The 20,977-nt window shown below is 40.5% G+C and overlaps 1 protein-coding gene and 1 long non-coding RNA gene across 6 annotated transcripts; both read right to left on the bottom strand.

The window, feature by feature from the left end:
• Window positions 1-201: 201 nt before the first annotated feature.
• Window positions 202-15,240, bottom strand: LOC116910589. Of its 3 annotated transcripts, XR_004389162.1 has the most exons (5): window positions 3,872-4,001; window positions 2,486-2,514; window positions 1,072-1,218; window positions 748-890; window positions 202-418 (listed from the first exon to the last, which is right to left on the bottom strand). It is a non-coding gene; the product is annotated as an uncharacterized LOC116910589 (long non-coding RNA). The 3 variants fall into 3 exon arrangements; XR_004389163.1 differs by lacking the exons at window positions 2,486-2,514; window positions 3,872-4,001 and adding an exon at window positions 14,424-15,240; XR_004389161.1 differs by lacking the exon at window positions 1,072-1,218.
• An 891-nt stretch (window positions 15,241-16,131) lies between these two features.
• On the bottom strand, window positions 16,132-20,172 carry Srsf1 (serine and arginine rich splicing factor 1). Of its 3 annotated transcripts, XR_004389160.1 has the most exons (5): window positions 19,543-20,172; window positions 18,939-19,123; window positions 18,413-18,585; window positions 17,533-17,651; window positions 16,132-16,646 (listed from the first exon to the last, which is right to left on the bottom strand). XR_004389160.1 is itself a non-coding variant. In XM_032914511.1 (4 exons), exons 1-4 carry the CDS (start codon window positions 19,734-19,736, stop codon window positions 17,613-17,615), a joined length of 591 nt encoding a protein of 196 aa, XP_032770402.1. In that variant the 5' UTR covers window positions 19,737-20,172; the 3' UTR covers window positions 16,132-17,612. The 3 variants fall into 3 exon arrangements, 2 of the variants coding, with proteins under 2 accessions (XP_032770402.1, XP_032770401.1); XM_032914511.1 differs by having other exon boundaries at window positions 16,132-17,651; XM_032914510.1 differs by having other exon boundaries at window positions 16,132-18,216.
• Window positions 20,173-20,977: the final 805 nt, after the last annotated feature.

Consider the following 20,977-nt stretch of genomic DNA (forward strand, 5'->3'; position numbering starts at 1 on the left):
TTGAGCAGGGAATTCCACTAGGGTACAGCCTTAGATCCTCCTAGTGTGGAGGGAAACACTTCCCACGCGTTCAGATGTCATTACTGGGTTATTCTTGGGTGACGGAACCGTGCTTCCCCATCCTTCCAGATTATAGGAAATTCTACTTGAAAACCCCTCTCCCGCCAGAATTAAAAACAATAAAAACAAATGAGAAATATGAGAGACGAAATATTTTAGTCTTTTAGTACATTCTTCAATTCCTGCAACACACAAGTCAGACTTCTGGTTGGACAGCGTCAGATGTCATGTCCAGCCTGTTTGTAGTTCCCAGTCTTCTGTGTAGGAGTCAGCCACTGCTACTGGTTGGAATCTGTAGATCGTAAGCCCGTATGATGTCTTGAATGTTTTCTATCCTTTCCTCACATAGAGGTAGCTACTGTGAATATCAGAGACAAGCTATTATTAAACATGTATCTAGTCCAAGAAATCTGTGGTGGGGAAATGAGGAGGCAGGCTCCATCTATGGTATTTTTATAAAATGTTTTAAAAAAAACTCAGATGGGCACATCATTTCAAGACTGTATTTCAAACTGACTCTTATCCTCTCCAGACAGTTCTAATGAAAGACATCTTCAACTTCCATATATATATCCAAATAGAATAGTTGCAAAATTCTATGGGAATAGAAACTGAAGAGGTATGGTAATTTGATGTTTTTCCAACCATTAAACAAATATAGTTCCCTCCCACTCTTCCATCAGTCACCAGAATAAAAGGGCGGGCTGGGAAATGATGGTCTGGTTCCTTTAAGTTGACTTCCCATTAGATACTGCCTGAAGACCTTGGGTATGAAGAAGTCCAGCAGTTTGGATGGATCAGTAGCAGTAACCACCAGAGAACTGGTCAGCCTAAGACAGGAGGGACAGAAAATGAGTTTCTGATATCCTTCAGCTGAATTGCTACACATCCCCTGTGTCTGTCAGGCTCATTTGATGTTTCAGGAAGCATATGTTTACATATGCATGTAAACTAAGGAGAGAACAAAGTTGCAAACCCAAGGAACAAGACAAAATGTGTTCTTGCTCTGACCTTGGACATGGTATGTTCTTGCATTTTGATTCAATGGATAGAAGTCTCTGCTTCTTCCCTGCCTTAGAAGATTCACCTTCAAGGTCTCTATGTATGTTTGCGCTCTCCTCCCATGTATAGACACTTCTCTTTAGCTGCTCTTTCAAACTGTAATCAAAATGAAGCTTCAGAATTATAAAAACTAATAATATGACTCTTATGCTAATACTGTGGTATCTCTTATACTTATTTTGGGATCTAGAAACCCCTTCCCCAGCAGTTTTTCTCACAGCACCTCTTAGTAGTGGTTTCCCCATAAAGAGGAAGTAGAAGTCAAGTGAAAACAGTTAAGCTGTCATACAGAAGAGTTAGGATTTTAGGGGAAATGGCTAATTACATCTATCCATAAGGTAAAATCATAATTCCTGGTTGTTCCCCCAAATCTTGCCTTAAAAGGAAATTAACCATCTTTTCAAAGTTTAAGTTGTACTTTTAATTATGGTGTGTGTGTGTGTGTGTGTGTGTGTGTGTGTGTGTGTGTGTGTGTGTGTAAAGGAGATTCTGAAGGAGGTCAGAAGAGGGACTGCAGTTGTGAGCTGCCATGTGAGGGCTGGGAACTGAATTCAGGTCCTCTGCCAGAGCAGTACTCTTAATCACTAAGCCATCTATCTCATCCATCTCTTCAGTTCCAACAAAATTTTTATGAATTTAAATATTATATATTTTTCATTAAGAAAAAGTGTCTTAGAGTTTGGAATATGTACTCAAAAACAACCAGGTTCAACTGTTACCAGAATAAATCAAACCAACCAGGATCAAGGAATCCATCCTCAGAATGGGAATGTCTAACTTTAGCAGAATTTTTTTTTTTTTTTCAGAGCTGGGGACCGAACCCAGGGCCTTGCGCTTGCTAGGCAAGCGCTCTACCACTGAGCTAAATCCCCAACCCCTTAGCAGAATATTTTTAAACAAACAAAATGAGTCCTCCTTCAAAGCCCTGTTTCCACAAACCTTATATTGAAGTTCAGTCAAGATAACAAATGTCTGCATACAGTACAGTATTAAAATCAGCTTTCAGTGAATGGATCAGACTAAGTATCTGAACTCTTCAGTGTCCATACAAACAGATCAACAATAGTATCTGCATCCATTCCAAACAAGTCAGCTTCCAAATTCACCCTGTTCAGATTCCCCTTTCACCTGAAGCTGTGTAACCTGTCACCTACCCAGTTCTAAACAATGAGAACAAAATACCTATCCCCACAAGGGCAACCTCATTTCAACTAAATGAAAAATGTATGAGAAAATTCCTAGAATACTCCTAAATCTAACAGGTGCTAGGTAAGTACTTTTACTGGTTCAGTGGTTAAATTTGGGTCTGAAAACTAAACTCAGCATGCAGATTCTGAGCTAATTCATCAGTCCTCCAACTTACTCTGAAAGGGGCAGGTTCTCTCTCATCATCTTGACAGAAGTAGAAGTAGAGTCAAGAAAGGAAGGAAGGGAGGGAGGGAAGGAAGGGAAGGAAGGAAAGGAAGGAAGGAAGGAGAGAGGGGGAAGGAGGAAAAAAACCAAATTGTCAAGTCAGACAGTATCCTGTGTATGCTGAAACACATATGAATACACATACACTCAAACTACACAGCAAGCAAAACAAAAACAAAACTCCAAATAACATTAACCAGATTTGTCTAGAGTGGCGGCACAGGCCTACAAATTACTCTACTTGGGAGGCCAAGGAAAGAATATTGTTGAGTGTTTGAGACTAGCCCGGCGGGTTTCAGAGTGAGTACAGCTCAGCTAGGGCTGCTGGGGGGATGGACGGAGGGGGTACCAAAAAATAGTGGCCATAAAGAATTGTTAACCCTCAACATCAGCCTCAATCCACCTGTGGGAGAAAGTACACCCCACAAGAAAACAAGGGAAGACTTGCCTGGAAGGACAGCAGAAGTACTCTCCTCCCCCTTCTACTAGGTACCAATCAAAAGTACCATGGCTAGTTGTCTGTTTTAACTGGCAAGGAAAACAAAGATTTCTTTATTCCTGAATACTTATTTAAGTTCCTTTACAGCTAGAATAGTCACAAGGAATAAATCTACTCACATGTCTAGTAAAGTCTAGCTGGTATTTGAGAGAACTTGATTAAAACACTTTTTACAAAGGTCATGACCCAAGACTTCAAAAACTGAGTCTAAGATCACAGAAACAAATCACCTTAACTTTTTGTTAAGTCAACAATATACCAATTTCACCAATAAAGCATTTATGTCAAATGCTAGCTTCCATTTTATTCTTGGATGATACATTGTCCAACAAATAAGGGCTACAGATATGACTCAGTGGTAGAGCTCTTCTCTAAGCTAGGCAGTGGTGGCGCAAGCCTTTGATACAAGCGCTCGGGAGGCAGAGGCAGGTGAGTCTCTGTTTGGGTCCAGCGTAGTCTACAGAGTGAGTACCAGGGCAGTCAGGGCTACATAGAGAAACCCTATCTCAGGAAAAAAAACTAACCCTCCACCCTCTAAAAAAGCACTTGCCTAGCAGGTGATAAGTCCTACATTTAATCCTCAGTAAGCAACAGTAAGCAAAAAGGAATACTGAACACAAGCAAAATAGCATAGGCCACAGCAGGAAAGAAACTAAGACAGGTCAAAAATACACTAAGTGAAATTCAATACATCTGGAAAACACATTCAGGCACCAACATTTCTCCTTTGGACACCTGTTCCTCACTGCCCTTAGATGCCCCAGGTCCCTAGTGCAATGGATGACTTAACAGTCCTATAAACTAAACTGGTGGGCCTGATTAAACCACAATGCTTACCCTCAGTTGTCATCAAAACCTTCAAAGTTGCTTAGAGATGGAACCCTTCTTAGTGGCTATTGCTTCTACAACAAATATATTGAGAATAAAGTGAAAATAATCAGTTTTGTGCCACCAATCTAAAAATGCTATTCACTAATTGTAATGACTCTCCGAATGTTTCTATAAAAGTGGAACAAAATCAAGCTTTTTGTGAACAACCTTTACTTCAACAGAAACACTTCTCTTCAGTTTCTCTTCTGCTGGGCCAATTAGATTTCAGTCTGCTGAGGTGGGTTGTCCCTCAATTTTTGATAGTGAAAGAACAAGGAATCACAAAACGAGTGTTGAGGAACCTATGCAAGTTCTCTCTCTGGGTTAAAGAAGTGAATGTGACATCAGAAGACTAGTCAGATTAGGATCTGAAAGGCTATTCTGGTCTAGAAAACAAGCCAACTGACAACAGAAGACTGGGTAAACCTAAGATCTGGCTCAGCTAACTCTATTCAAGAATGCTTCTGGGGCTGGAGAGGTAGCTCAAGGCATTGTTCTTCCAAAGGTCCTGAGTTCAGTTTTCAGTAACTACGTGGTAGTTGACAACCATACTGGGACCTGATGCCCTCTTCTGGCATGCAGGCATACATGCAGATAGAGTGCTCATAAAAATAAATCCTAAAAAAAAAAAAGTTTCTCAACCATGAATCTCTGAATTACAAGCTACTACATTTTGTTATCCAATTCAGTCATAAATGATATGAAAGGGCAGGTGCAGTAGTCACTGCTACACAGTGACAGAAGCTGTACTCAGCATCCTCCCCCCATTTACTTTAAATTGTAAATATGTACCTGCTGTTGTCAAAATATTTTAACCTTTTTGTGCACATTAGCAGCAGGCTCTCTGCTAAATCTGAAGAAATTCTAGGCCACCACAGGATAGCTTTTGACTCTATGAACTATGCTACTATGGTACACAGAGACTATTTCTCTTGAAGTACCTACTGTCTCAAAGTATTTAAGATTCTACTCAAGTGACAGAAGTTAGCTATCTACTCTCAGGGCTTGATTCAGCCCTCTGCTTTTGTTTTATAACCTATGAAAGGCCTTCCTTACCTTCCAGCTGTTTCCTTTTTCCCCAACTTCCTTTTCCTTCCCACCTCTCCTTTCACTTTCTCCCCAACTTCAGTACTGAAAGCACAGGGAACAGATGGTGGTCAACCGAAAACAGTGCAAACACTTCCTGTACGTTAGGTATAAAAGCCCACTGCTAAGTTTGTAATACACATTATTTCTGCTGGGTTGTTTTGTTTCGCTTTGTTTTTGGTATTCACTTTAGATAAGAATGTCACAATGTAGCTATGTTCCTTATATGAAAATTATTTCAGATCAATTTATTAAACTACATATAGTCTGGAATAGAAAACACCCCTTAGTGATTCTGATATATTAGAACTGGTAACTTGTAGAAATTTGTCTATGGCCACCTATATAGGTATACTTAATACAACTAATGTTAACACCTGAGAAATCCCCCATATATGTTCAATACACAACTCCATTTCAATGAAACAATTACCCTGCTCTCTTAAAAACTCTACGTAAGGGTGTTGGGGATTTAGCTCAGTGGTAGAGCGCTTGCCTAGGAAGCGCAAGGCCCTGGGTTCGGTCCCCAGCTCCAAAAAAAGAAAAAGGAAAAAAAAAAAAACTCTATGTAAGCCAGGCATGGTAGCACATGCATTTAATCCCAGCACTTGGGAAGCAAAGGCAGACAGATTTCTGCGAGTCTGAAGTCAGCCAGGTCTACACAGTGAGTTCCAGGACAGGCAGGACTGTACAATAGACCCAGTCTTAAAAAGCAAACAAAACCAAAAAGTACTACAACATATGATCTGATCTGACTAGTCTCTCAGAGAAGAGCAACTGTGAAAATTCAAGCTAACCTGACCAATGGTAAGATGGAAAGTTCATAGCTGGGGAGATATCCAACACTTGTTTAGCATAGATACTCGGAATTTTGCTTGATCCCCAGAATTGAAAAAAGGGTGGATGTGTGTGTGAGATGGCTCAGTGGGTAAAGGTACTGTCGCCAAGTATGACAATCTGAGTCTAATCCCTAAAACTCCCTTTAAGAATGGAGGAGAAAACTCCCGATAAGTTGTCCTCTGACTTCCCATATTTACACTATGGTACATATAAATATAATAAAAAATTTAAAATGGGCTGGAGAGATGGCTCAGCAGCTAAGAGCACTGGCTGCTCTTCAGAGGACTGAGGTTCAATTCCAAGCACCCAATTGCAGGGGATACGACAGACACTCTGGTCTCTTCAGCCACCAGGCACTTACACAGTGCAGACATACAAGCAGGCAAAGTATCCACACACATAAAATCAAGTAAAATTTTTAAACAAAATCAAAAACCTAACAATGTGTTGAAATGTTTTGGGATGGAAACACAAGAAGAAAGGGAAAGTGACATCATAAATCCAGTATTTCACAACAGCAGTATACTCCATACAGTCTCTCCCAGCAGCTTGAAGAGTCACTCAGCCCTCAAGGTATCATTTAAAAAGAAATTGTTTAGACATAGTCCCCAATCAGGCCATGATCAGAATTCAAAATAGAAAAATGCATTGAACATTTTGAAAGGTTAGTCAGGGCATCTCAAGGACAACCTTCCCAGTTGACATTTATTTTAATCAGTTGTAGGCTGTAGAATTTTGACTGCATTCTGAAAATTGGCAAGTTCAGCGTACCAACTTAAAAACTCACATATCTCAAATCATAACAATTCAATTTTGGGACAGGCAATGGTGGCACAGGCCTCCAATCTCAGCACTTGCAGAGGCAGACAGGTCTTTGTAACTTAAGAGGCCAGACTGGTCTACAGAGCTAGGTCCAGGACAGTCAGGGCTACAGAGAAACCTTGTCTCAAAAAAATCCAAACCAAATAAAAACAGAACAATTTAAAAAAATTAACACCTCGAGTTTGCTTTTGTAGCTCTATTTACCAATATAAACTTTAGTGCATATTCAACCAAGGTAGAAGCTGGGGATGTAGCTCAGTCGGTAGAATGTTTGCTTGCCTAACACTAAGAGACCTGGTTCCACTCCCAATACCACACAAACGAGGTGGGCGTGGCAGTCTCTAGTCCCTGTAATCCTCATTTTCAACTACAGAGCAAATTTGAGATCAAGCTAGACAGCAGAAGACCCTATCACAAAAACAAAATCACCAAGCAGGGATCTGTTGACATTTACCATTGGCAGGTTCTTTGGCATCCTACTGCTTTTATAGGCTGCTGCCTAGTTACTCAGGCTGGCTAAGTCCAACCTCTGAATGACCTGTTGTCCTTCCATGGGGCCAAAAAAAGGGCAAAGGTTTTCCTGAGCTGAGCTGTCTGTGCACTGCAACTGTAAAGCCAGGAAGTCAAGCATTTCACTGTCTTAAAGCTGGGCTCTGGGCCAAGGCCAGGGTTGAGAACTCAAGATCACAGCACCATGGGACACCCTGGTGGCATTAAGTAGATATTACAGGTGGTATTCACTTTAGTTACTTCTGAAAAAACTCCCAATTGGAAGGGAGGTCAAGAAAAGAGGAGGGAGACTGGGAGGGAAAAAGGGAGAGAGAGAAACCTAGAAAGAGAGAGCTAGGGTTTGCAGTAAGCAGAAGACCTGGATTAATGTTTTGGCCCTACCATCTTTAATATCTCTGAACGTTTCTTCAAACTCCAAAATGAAGTTAGACAGTATTTAAATGAAATAAAAAAAAAGTTAGTCATTACTTTAAGAGCCATCAAATCCAGATTTGACTATACATGCCTTATATTCCTAGCATTTTGGACATGCATGTAGGTAGATCAGAGTTTAAGGTCAGATTTAGAGATTTTTTTTCTTCTCTTTTTTTTTTTCGGAGCTGGGGTTAAGGTCAGATTTAAACTGTGTTGTGATACCCTGTCTAGAATCAAAATAAAAACCAGCCACAATGAACATCATTTATCCATCTTATCCATTTTCCTATTGAAGACAGAACATGAACCTGAGGCTACTACTCTGGAAACAAGCCCATTCTGATCAGAGGAGACAGGCATCTCAGATCTAAACTAAGCACACCATCTGCCTCAGATTTTGCAAATATATCCATATTTACTCTGTTGTGCATACTGGTTTAACTGGGCATCTTAGAAGAAATGCAGAAAATTTTAAAAATAGGTCTTACTCAAAACCATCCATGACTCTAGGACAGGATCACCAGTTCCAAGGATTCCAGCAAGCATGCATGTGACACATATACATGCATAGAGGGAAAACATTGACATACATAATATTTTAAAGAGACGCCCAAAACAGGCTTCCAAGAGCCACATAGCTGGCAAAGAGCAAATCACATGAAAACTAGAGTAATCTAAAGAAAATGTCTTTAATGAATACATGTGACATAATTAAACAGGCAAAAGGCAGAAATGCCTTTAGTTCTTCAGCTATTAACTAATCCAGGGATAGTGACTTATTTTAGAGGCTCACTGTGTAAGCTCCAGCTATCTTGAACTTCACTACGCAGTCTAGCCTGTTTGGAGCTCAAAGAACCATCTCATCTACCACTACCACCACACCTGAGTTAGTTGTGGTTTCATTTGAATTGTTTAAAGATTTGCTTTTATGTGTATGCCATAAGAGGATCTCCGATCTCCTGGAGGTTGAGTAACAGGCAGATGCAGGTCCTCTGGAAGGGCATGAAGTGCTCTTGACCATTGGGCCATCTTTCCAGTCAGATGGAAGTTTGATGTTTCCAGTCAGATGTTTAAGTTAAAGGAATGGGCTGCTGTGGAGATTTGAGTATGAGGAGTTAAATATCTGTATTTTGGGTTGTGTGGCTTTAAGTTGACTGCCAAATTTGTTCTTTGTTCTATTAGCCTGAAGACTAGTGCCAGGATCCTCAAGTAAGAGTTTTCCAACCCCAATAGAACCTTAGATGTTTAAAGTATGAATTGCTGTAAAGATACCTATTCAAGTCCAACAAAAAGAAAAATACTGAGGAATCTGTAAGGATTCTAAGGGAGGGTCACTAAATTCACAAGACTTCCTCTTTAAGAATCAAAGTCAGGGAAAAATGAGAAAATGAGACTAATAGAACCGCTTAGCTTTTTGACAATGCCCTCAATTTCTTAAAAATAAGCTGTCACCGGACATGGTGGAACATGCTTTTGGTCCCAGCACTGGGGAGGCAGAGGCAGGCAGATCTCAAGTTCAAGGCCAGCCAGCTCTACAAAGTTCCAGTATAACAAGCACTACATAAAAAATAAAAACCAAATACCCCAAAAACAAACTGTCTAGCTGTCTGTCTTGCCTAAGCTTCCTAGTGATGGGATTACAGATACTACCAAATTAAGACCACCTACTAGAGGGTCTCACTGTACAGCTAGCTAGCACATGATGACCTTGACCTCAAGTCGTTCTTGTTTCAGGCTCTGGAATAGTGGAAGGCTTGGATTAGTGAGTACCACCAACCCTGGCTTGTTTTGAGATATGTGACCCAACATTAGCAGTAAAATTATTTTATATAATCTCAGTTGATTAACAGCTTAGAAAATAAGATGTCGGGGGCTGGAGAGATGGCTCAGTGGTTAAGAGCACTGACTGCTCTTCCAAAGGTCCTGAGTTCAATTCCCAGCAACAACATGGTGGCTCACAACCATCTGTAATGGGATCTGATGCCCTCTTCTGGTGTGTCTGAGGACAGCAACAATGCACTCACATATATAAAATAAATAAATCTTAAAAAAAAAAAAAAAGATGTCTATACCACTTTTTAACATTTCCTGTCAAACTCAAACCTTCAACAGCATTGTATCTGGTTCTTGGAAAATACAATTACTAAAACCCCACAAGGCACGAACATTTAACATATAAAAACATTAAATAAAATAGGGGCTGAAGAGGTGGCTCAGCAGTTAAGAACACTGGCTGCTCTTCCAGAGGTCCTGAGTTCAATTCCCAGAATCACAACCATATGTAATAGAACCTGATTCTCTCTTCTCATGTTCATAAAAACAACTCATGTATGTATATGTGTATACACACACGCACACACACATATATAAAATAAACCTTTAAAAATACATCTTGGGGTGGGGGTAAGTACCATTAAGTGTTATTAAGTGTTTACAGAAGTGCTAGAGATGGATCAGCAGTTTACAGTGCTGTGCTCTTCCAGAGTTTATCTGGCACTACCTACATTCACATAGAGGCTCACATGTACCTCTCATCCCAGTGGCTTCTCCTACACCCTCTCCTGGTCTCCACAGACAATGCATATGTGGTGCAGAAACATGCATGCAAGGAATGCACCCATGCACATAAAAATAAAATGATCAGCAATAACCTGAGATGTACTCATGAGGCCCATTAAGATTTGAGGCACTAGCCAGGGCAGTGGTGGCATAAGCATTTAAATCCCAGCACTTGGGAAGCAGAGGCAGGTGGATCTTGATCTGGAGTCCAGACTAATCTAGAGCTGAGTTCCAGGACAGCCAAGGCTACACGGACGTTTGTTTCAAAATAACAAGAAAAAGTTTAGAAGCAGTTAATGGGAAAGATGTATGAAATAAGTGACCCACTAAAGCAAAACCTAAGGTTAGCATCCACATGTCAAAGGGGCATGATTTAATGGTTACAAAAAGGAAAAAAAAAAATGGAATGGTGGCCTGGAGAGATGGCTCAGCGGTGAAGAGCACTGTCTGCTCTTCCAGAGGTCCTGAGTTCAACTCCCAGCAACCACATGGTGGCCCACAATCATCTGTAATGGGATCCAATGCCCTCTTCCCCTGTGTCTGAAGACAGCAACAATGTGCACCAACATACAAAAAAAAGGTAAGATATATTTAAAAAGATTGACTATGGAAGTGATGTTTAAAGAAGGCCATATTTGATAGTGGGGGATGAAGGCTTATCACCGAAATCAGGTAGAATACAGCAGTAACAGACCTGGGTACAGACAAGAGTACTGGAATGTCAAGTGAAAATGTAAGGCAAATTTACATAACAAATTTCTCTTAACTCCAGCAACTAAAAGAGACAACTGTGTATAATCCTCACACATGATTTCAAGTTGAGGTCAGCCATAGTGAGACCTTATCTCAAATGAAACCCAAGAACTAGCCTGGTTCAAGTCAATAGGCATGATGGCACTGAGGCAAAGATGACCTTGGCTATTATCTTTCTGAAACTTATTTGTCAACTTCAGAGAAGGGGGAAAAAAGAAAAGGCCGTTTGCTTTACTTCTAACAATGACTATTGTACAGCTCAACATTTTACATTTCTAGTCTTAAAGTGTGATGTCACTCTAAGTACTCTGTAGATAAAATGTGACATGCTAATGTAAAAATAAGTATATATGTGTGTATGTATATAATATATACATATACATAATATGTATGAAATATATATATATATTTCACAGACCCTTTCAGGTCTCCTTTTGACTGCTGAACCAACTCATCCCTAATTGCTATAGCCTGAAAGTAACCCCCAACTTAACTCTTAAGTCCTCTAATACTTGGCTGACATCTTAGTAATCTAAACCTAGCCCTTCTTTTACTAAGAGAATCATCTGTGTAACACCGAAGCTGGAGTTTATCAAGGGATATTAGAGTGGTAAACAGGAAAAGAGCAGTATATACCTAAGACAAAGGTATAGGCTTACTTAAAAGAATTATTACAAAGTGTGGATTCAGAATGCCTTTCATGTGTTCACTATGGACTCAGCTGGCCTTCAAGTGGCAATCTTACAGCTTATCCAAATGCCGTGGCTTTTGGTGTATATAACCATACATTATTTAAGAGTTCAAACTTGCAGCCGTGTTGCCTCCAACACAACTTAATAAGCAGGGAAATACCTGTTATATAAACCTGATCAATGTCTTCTCAACTGCAAAATGGTATTTACTGTCCACTTATAACATCCTAGTTTCCAAGTGACATGTTAAGTTTTGGGTGTTCCTACAGCCAAATTTCATTTCAAAAAGTGGCAAATTTGTGTCCTTAAAACTGTAGGCTTTGGGTTTTATTTTGGCAGAGTGAGGTGTGACAATAGTATAAAATTGAAACAAAGAAGATAATGGTAATAAACTTTCATTCTCAGTAATCTCCAGCTCTTAAAATTTCAGTAATCAAAAGAATGGTATTTACTTTTCATCATTGCATACTGCCTATACGTAGCTAACCTGTCAGGACTTGGGTACACATTATCTTTAAAAGTTCATTAGCTGGTTGGGGATTTAGCTCAGTGGTAGAGCGCTTGCTTGCCTAAAAAAAAAAAAAAAAAAAAAAAAAAAAAAAAAAAAAGTTCATTGTGCGGGGTGGGGGATTGAGCTCAGGGGGAGGGGCTTTCCCAGGAAAGCGAAAGGCCCGGGGTTCGGGCCCCCAGCACCCCAAAAAAAAAAAAAAAAAAAAAAAAAAAAAGTTCATTAGCACTACTGAAACGTCATTCCTAAACCTGCCAGAGAGAAAAAGCTCTAAAATACTCACTGCCTCTTATTACATTTAATTTATATAAAGGGAAAGTACCTTTTAAGGTAACCACTATTGAAAACCTACATGGACCCAGAAAAGGGCCCTGCTCATGATTACAGGCAGAAAACTCACCCAAACCATCCAACAGTGTAAGTGATCAAATATCCGTAAATGGCACTATAGTAGAACTTATTTCCTGGGTGGGTTTTGTGAGAGCTCCCTCTTGTGGCCAACTGTTTTCCCTATCACTTAAAAACACTAGAAAACCAGGTGACAGACACTAGTTTTTCATATACTTTAAGTCTCTCTATTTGTAGAACCACTTCCTGTTTATAGCTTAGTTACTGTATACCTAAATGGGAACCTCACAAAAAAGGCATGCATTACTTCTTTCCTGTAACCCACTGACACTATGCAATGCTGTATTTTAAGTTTGAAGTTGCAGCACAGTGATAAAGCACTGAGGACCTAAATTCAACTAATCACACAATATAAAGTACTATTCCCCTCTCTCTGAATCAACTACACAGGATATCTATTTTACCTCTTCTATCTTATTTCTATGAAGCAACAAGACAATACCCTTCCTTTGATCACTACAAGCACAACCAAATTCTGTCAAAGCTTTCTAAATAAAAAACCAGCAAGCATTCAAACCAGCAAAGCATATTAACATCTTTGCTCTAAGGTAAATAAATAAAATAAAAATTCACCATTCACTATTTCTTCAATAATCAAACTTTTACTATTCCAACTCTAATCTTTCTCACAGAACCATAATGGGCAAGGTTCCTTGAAAATAGAAAGCAGGGTGTAGAGTTGGAGCACCTGTTAGGAGCACTCATTGCTTTTCCAGAGGACCCTGTTTTGATTCCCAGCACTCAGCAGCTCACAACTGTCCAGCCTCCAGTTCTGGGGGAGTGGGGAACAACTGTTCTTCCTTGCTATTCAAAACGTGTGGTGCACTCTCTATCCCTCCCCCCCACCCTCACACCCACACCCACCACTCTTGCAAAACACTCGTTTTAAGTTTTTTTAAGTCTTTAAAAAGCTGGTTGGCAGTGCATGTTTATAATCCTAGCACTCAGGAGGTAGAGGCAGGCAGTTCTAAGAACTGGAGGTCAGCCAGGGATATTAGACACACCATCTTGAAGAGAAAAAAAAATATAAACCTGACATCAAAACACCTACCTCAAAAAGTACTACACTATGTATTGTGGGTATTATCTTCTATGGAGTAAGTCTGCTACAGTGTTAACTATTTACTAGTGGAACATACTGTGTGTGACACCTTTTCTTTTAGTACCTGATTCAGTCTAAAAGGATAGAGAACTTAAGTCTCAATAAAGGTTCCAAAGTAACAGCTTTTTATTCACTCCCAAAATTACACACAGCAACATTAATCCTCTGCAGTACTAGTACAATTCTACAACTCCTTGCCCACCCAAACTAGAGATGTATTTGGGATTCATGGTGGTTCAGACTTTACATGAAGATCTTATCACATATACTTTATATATATAAAACACCTTCAACAATGCCTATGTGACTGTTACATGAATTACACAATAAAGGCATCTATTCTGGCCAGATTTTACATTCAATTGGCTCAATAAAAATCTGTGGTATTCAGGTATTGTGGGTTGTCAATCTGTCTTCAAATCATGATGGAAATAAGCCACAAGTGGTTATTACAACAGTCTAATACTTCTCTCCTTTTAATACTATTTAAATACATATAATTTATTTCATTTGTAATTTCACTACAAATTTCATATACAAAGCAAAAAAGGCAAACACCAAAAGTTGATTGACCTTGACCACAGAAAGCTGACAATAGCACCAGCCCTACAAAAGCATGGTCACAGACAAAACTAAGAAAAACAGATCTTAGAATATCATATTCAACTCCAGAATTGAGATGGGTAGATTTATACACTCAAAATTAAAAATATAAAGTTGGGAGGAGGAAAGTAACATTGCAAGTCAGGAGCAAATAATTATTCATTACAAACTTTAGTTCTTAAAATCCAGATCCCAAACTAGGTATCAGAAAACGTTTCTTACCTTTGTCTCCAGTAGGATGAGCTGAACAGCAAGTTGGGGTTACTCAATCAGATGTTATGAAAGTACTTGCTTAAAGAGATTTAAGTGCTTTCTTGGTTAGAAAAACTAATCATAGGTTCCCTACAATATCCTAAGGGAACAGAGAAGGGGAGGGGTGGAAATCAAAGTAGTATTTGTAGTTCCAAAAAAAATTGTCAGTATGGGTATAGCCCTACTTCCTAAGTCTTAAAACCTACTATACCCTTTACAAACACTGTGCTCTCTAGTGTTCAAACACAAGCCTGCGTAAGGCAAAAATTGTTTTTACATTTCAATCTATAGCTGAACTACTTAAAAGAGGCCATTCTTGGTCTGGTTTCCAAAGCATTCAAAATAAACCCACACTTGCTTTTATCTAGCTCATTTAACTTATAAATACTATTTTAGCAAGCTGGTTGTGGTGGTTCATGTCTAATCCCAGAATCTGGAAGACTGGATTTATTTTTGGAGTTTTGAGCCCAGCCTGACATCTACGAAAGTCTAGACCAGAGCAGAATGAGGCTCTATGGAGGAAAAGAACATTTTCCTCTGATCATGCAATGTATTTAAAAACACTATAAATTTCCAATTATATCATGTTTAACTATGCTAATTCCTCATCCTGTAGTTATACTTTGAATTCTGTAACACAGCAACTTTACCTTAATGAGTCTACTAATTTGCTTTACCTAAAGTGAAATCCTAGTTTTGATCATAGAATTGGCTTATAGGGTCATTAAAATGAACAGGTTGAGATCTCATGCAAATTTCTTGAAACCTGTTTTGTTTACTATCAAAACTCCTAATAGGTTGGGGATTTAGCTCAGTGGTAGAGCGCTTGCCTAGGAAGCGCAAGGCCCTGGGGTTAGGTCCCCAGCTCCGGAAAAAAAAAAGAAAAAAAAAACAAAACTCCTAGTCTCCCCTAAATTTTACATTACATCTGAATAATCTCATATTCAGCCTGCAACTCAAGGAAAGTTAAAAATAGCTTTTATCTAGATATTTCTATTGTGGTACTGAAAGAGTGGTTTATTCATTCTAACCAGGAAGAAAAATCACAAGCTTGGGATTTTAAATAAAATTTCCACTCTTCAATCCTAGTAAGATGAAGATTCAGCTTCAAGGGTTATCAGTAGAGATACACTAGTAGACTAAACTATAATTGCTGACTTAATACAGAACAGTTTGGGGACAGAATACTCAGAGTATATGGCTGAAAAGATTTACAATGTATTGATTCACCCAATAAACAGTTAAATTTGTCCAAAATTCCAAAAAAAAAAAAAATCTGTATTGTATTCTAATACTTCTGCTAATGTTAATTACTGAATTTGAGTTCAATGGCTATCTCAAAGCTAAAATTTACTAGTTATTAACCAACTTTGTACAAAGGCCTATTTTTGTCTAAAGCAATACCAAAATAAATAGCAAGTTCTGAATCATCCTTTAGCAAACTATGAAAGATTACTTTCCAGACCATTACCCCTAGACAATTGTTACATCGTAACTGCCTTACACTCGGTTTATTACGCTCTTAAGATTTCCACAACAGAGACAGTTATCATTTATTAGATTAGAATCTTTAATTTACTAACACATAAACAGAATCAGAATCTCATCAAATTAATTAACTGATACACTAGTTACCCAGTCAAAATTTTACATGAAGAGGAAAAAGGACAACCATGCATCGTTTTTTAAAAAATGTTTATTTTTTCAAAGAAAAATGGCAATAGCCAATTGGAAACCTACTTATTCTTCAACTCCAATTTTGTTTTCTTTAAATTTAGAAGTGACTTACTGATTTACTATTTAAAGCAAACCCCCCCTTTTCCCCTTTAAATGTTTACCATCTACTCGTGCTGAATCCTTCCAAGGAGATTGCTCCAGCGTATATCTCCAGGTCCTCGCTTTGCTCCTTTTACCAAAAAATGCAAAACACAATTCCATCGTGCATCTTAAGGGCTCCAATCGTCAAAAATAGGAAAAAAATTCTTTGGAATAGCCAATTAAGTTGAATGAAAAAAAATCCACACGAATGCGGTTTGGTTGGGGCAGGAAGGAATCCACTCCTATGTTCCTGGTAATCTGATCCCGCTCCATGAATCCTGGTAATTCATCCTCCCTATCCTATCCACATTATGATTTGAATCCAATGATCCAGCTCCAAGGATTGGGATCCAGTGAGCCCTCTCCAATCCAAACCTTTATAACCAGCAAAACCAAAAAAGAGGAGGCAAAATGTTAGATACTGTAACCAAAAAAAGTTTCTGGGGAATGATGAGTTATGTCTGTCATCAGTTTACAGATGTACATCAATAACTATCAAATTCCCCAAAACAAGTTTTCTGTATGGTGTTCAGATAAATTTTAGAAACTTAATCACTATAGAGACTAACTGGAAGAAGCACTTTATATTTACAGTTCAACTGATAATGCCAACATTTGTTACTGTACAGGTATCACAGGTTTTGTGGTTGCAAAGTTATGTAATTGAAGTTTACTGGTATTACTACCCACCTAAATCTAAACTAAATCTATTGCTCCCATCTGCAATTTAGCTTGTAAATTAAAGTGTTCTAAACATGAGTCAATTATGAATATTAAAAGGGAAAGTGAGACAAAGTATTCCCAACTAGATTATCTACATTAATATGTTGGAATTCTATATTTTGCTGTCATTTTTGTCTTTAAAAAATGAAATAACAACGCTCTATCAGTCACACAGAGGACATGCAGATTTAGCAGTATTGATATTATACTCTGTTTGGAAATAGACACCCTGTACCCACATGTACACCAACAGCAGGCCACACATTAACAGTTGTAACTAAGCACTGTGACAAATTAGCCATTCTTCCCACATTAGTCCCTATTAAAACAAAAAGGGGGGAAGGGAGCAAATAACTGTTACAAAACGGGCAATTTTGCCACAATTGCCAAGGTTTTAAAAAGCAAAGCAATTGTAGCTGAAGATAACTGCATAAGATGTTTGCAAGTCTTTTAAGGTAGATAAAATTTTAACCCTCGCCTTTTAGTATAAGGTCAATACTGCCAATTTCATCTGTGACAATAGCACTTGGAGTCATACCATTGCCTCCATTATTGATCTGATCCTCCTCAATCCTCCTTTTGACAATCCTAAAATGATTGAAATGTGCTCCACAATCCTTAATCCAAAGCATTCTTAATCCATCTCTTCAGATATGTCTACAGAAAGACACATGAAAAGCAAGATAAACATAAGAACTTCCCCAAGTAAGATAACCACAAACACCCCCAACATCCCATTTCACACAAACCAGAGCAGAATAGACATTTACATAATATCACAGTCTGAAGAGCATGGAAATTAACTAAATTTAAACAATCCTGTCTATGACATCACTTAAAATACAAGTTACCAAAGACATGAGGGGAATGTAGATGTTAGGAGCAAGGGGATATTACACAAGAATGCAATTCAACACTTTAGCCCATTCTGAACAAAACAGTTTGAATTAAAAAAAATGAAAAGATTGTACTGAGTAAAGGAAAACTGTATACAACATGGGTTCTACAAAAAGTGTCACCAATCATCTTATGTACGAGAGCGAGATCTGCTATGACGGGGAGAATAGCGTGGTGATCCTCTGCTTCTCCTTGGGGAGTAACTGCGACTCCTGCTGTTGCTTCTGCTACGGCTTCTGCTACGACTACGGCTTCGAGATCGAGATCTTCCATAACTTGGACTTCTGGGCCCATCAACTTTAACCCGGATGTAGGCAGTTTCTCCCTATTGGATAGACAGAACTTTCCATTGAAAGATCTAAGCTTTTACCTGTCTTTCAGACAAGCTGAATGATACAAAGACAGACCAGGTCTCTGGTAATTTACTCGGACACCCTTGCCTGTATCCTTACCTTCAAATTCCACTGTTAAGAAAACTGTATCCAATTCTGGCCAAAAAAAAGAATAAGTGTATAACCTACCTCATGAGATCTAAACTTAGTGTTATCCAGTTTTCGAACTGCATACGTCATATCTTCTTTCCGTACAAACTCCACGACACCAGTGCCATCTCGGTAAACATCAGCATAACATACATCACCTGCTTCACGCATGTGATCCTTTAAGTCCTGCCAGCTTCCACTCGGAGGCAGTCCTGAAAAAGTGAGTCCCTCCAACTTAATACTACTTAACCTGTCCCACATCAAACGTGTAAGTACATTACAACAAAGATTAGTTTAAAATACTTAATGATTGTACTTAAGTGTTTCCAGGTAAAGAGCTGGTAAGAGTCAGATCCAGAGTCCAAATTTATTTGTAAAGGATCTTCATAGGCTAGTACTGCAACCTAATTTGGGTAAATCACCACCACAGTAATCTTCATTTACTAAATTCACCCGAAAGACCGAAGTAGTTTAAGACCCCGTGTTTAAAGCAAAACAACAGAAAACTTGCAGACCTCAAAACGATCACGCGGGAAAAATTTTAACCCGCACGAAGTCAACTCACCAGAGACAACCACTCTGTTTTCAGACCGCCTGGATGGCGGGCCATAGCGGCCTCTCGGGGCTCCGCCGCCTCCTCCCCCGCCGCCGCCTCGGCCGGTCCCACGGCCGCTTCGAGGAAACTCTACCCGCAGACGGTAGCCGTCGTAATCGTAGCCGTCGCGACCGTACACCGCATCTTCCGCGTCTCTGCGTGTGATCACAGAAAGCAAAGGGGATGAGGAGGGAGCCGCTGGCAAAGCTAACTCACTCGGGAACCCGCGGACAGCGCACATGCGCACCCATGGTGCCAGAGCCCACATGCGCTGCATAATAGGACCGGCCCCTCCCCCACCCAGAAACACGCCGGGCAGACTCCCGACCACCACGCCAGCCCTCAGCGCCTCAGTTTCCCGCTCCGGGGCTGCGCATGGGCTCTGGGGACGTCCGAGGCGGTCAGCCACCGGAGACAACGCGCCGACTCGGCTCCTTACTCGACTCCTGCAGGGGCGATAGCGCCTCGCTCCCAGCCTCGGAGCCCCTCCTTCCCCCATTATGTTAAGGCCTCGGAGCCTTCCCCAACTACTCCAGCCTATCTCCTCAAGGCCGCAAGCCCCACGCTGCCTCACCGCGGGTCCTCGAACTCAACGAAGGCGAAGGGCGGTCCCCCGCGGCGGTTCTTCAGGTCGATGTCGCGGATAGCGCCGTATTTGTAAAACACGTCCTCAATGTCCTTGGTTCGGATGTCTGGAGGTAGGTTACCCACGTAGATGCGGCAGTCGTTGTTCCCTGCCGGGCCACGAATCACACCACCTCCTGACATGGCGGCGACGAAAAGCGCGGACTCGAAAAGAGGCCTTCCCACCAAGCCTAGCGTACGGCAGAGCGAGCCCTCAGCGGCACCACGTCTCCCGCGGCCGGTCCAAAATGGCGCCTTTATCAGCTCGGCGCACTGATATGGGGGGGAGGGGGAGGAAGAGAAGCCGGAGGAAGCGGCTATTCCATTTCAGTGCGCACGCGCACGAGCGTAACGGGTGCTGAGAAGTACGCTCGCGCACGCGCGACGTCACCCTCCGCACGGAGGGGAAAAAGTCCCTCGCGGCCTGGGCTTATGGGATGATTGGCTGGTGGAGCGGCCAGACGTTTGGGAAAAGTCACATACTCTGGTTAAAGGGGTTATTACCAATCCTGCTGAGTCCAGGATAGTCGGTTTCCTCTGGCGTAAACTCTCTCTGGAAGCAGCTCGGCGCTTTAAAAAGATTGGGTGAAACCTAGCCTGCAACTGTGTCCCAACATGCTCCGCGGTGGTAACGGCCTTTGGCGGGAAAGGCGTAGGGGGCGGAGCTAGATGACGCTGGGTGTTGCTCCGGAAACCTGGGCAGCTTTAGCACTTCGGTGCGGCCGGCCGAGTTGCAGGTGATTCGTTTAACAGCCTAAGGGGAGCTGTGTGGCTTCTGCTTCTGCGAACCTGCGGTGGGCTGCATTTTATACAGTTAAAAGTGTCTAGACGGATCCTCCATATCTATTTAGATGAACCGTGCCTTCGCTTTTTTTTCCTTCCTCCTTTCAAAGGATGAAAAAGGAAACGTGATAAAATACTAACTGCTTCTTTGGGCCGAGATCCGGGTTCGGTGCTAGTCTAGGGAGATAACTTTTTTTCCCGAGATTATCTGAGATAGGATTTTTGTACTGGATACCACAATTTTGCCTCTTTGCTTTGTAATAACGGGAATAGGAGAGTTTTATTTGTGAAATCATACGGGCTTTTAGTGTTAATGAATTCGAATTGTAATTAAAGCAAAACTAAGCTGGACTTAAGTCTGTGTGCCTGAAATCCTATCACTCTGGGAGCTGAGGCAAGGAGGTGATAAACCTACTCTGTGATACACATTTCTATTAAAGGTCAGCCCGGGACATGCAGGGAAACCCTTTCTATTAAAATTTTTTAAAAACATACCTTTTTCTTGGCATTGTTTTTGAGTTTCGGGTTTCTGTTTTGGTTTGAACAGCCCCTGGCTGTTTTGGAACTCAGATCCTGCTGCCTTCTGAGTGCTAGGATCAAAG

This window comes from Rattus rattus, chromosome 9 (assembly GCF_011064425.1).
Source record: "Rattus rattus isolate New Zealand chromosome 9, Rrattus_CSIRO_v1, whole genome shotgun sequence".
NCBI lineage: Eukaryota > Metazoa > Chordata > Mammalia > Rodentia > Muridae > Rattus > Rattus rattus.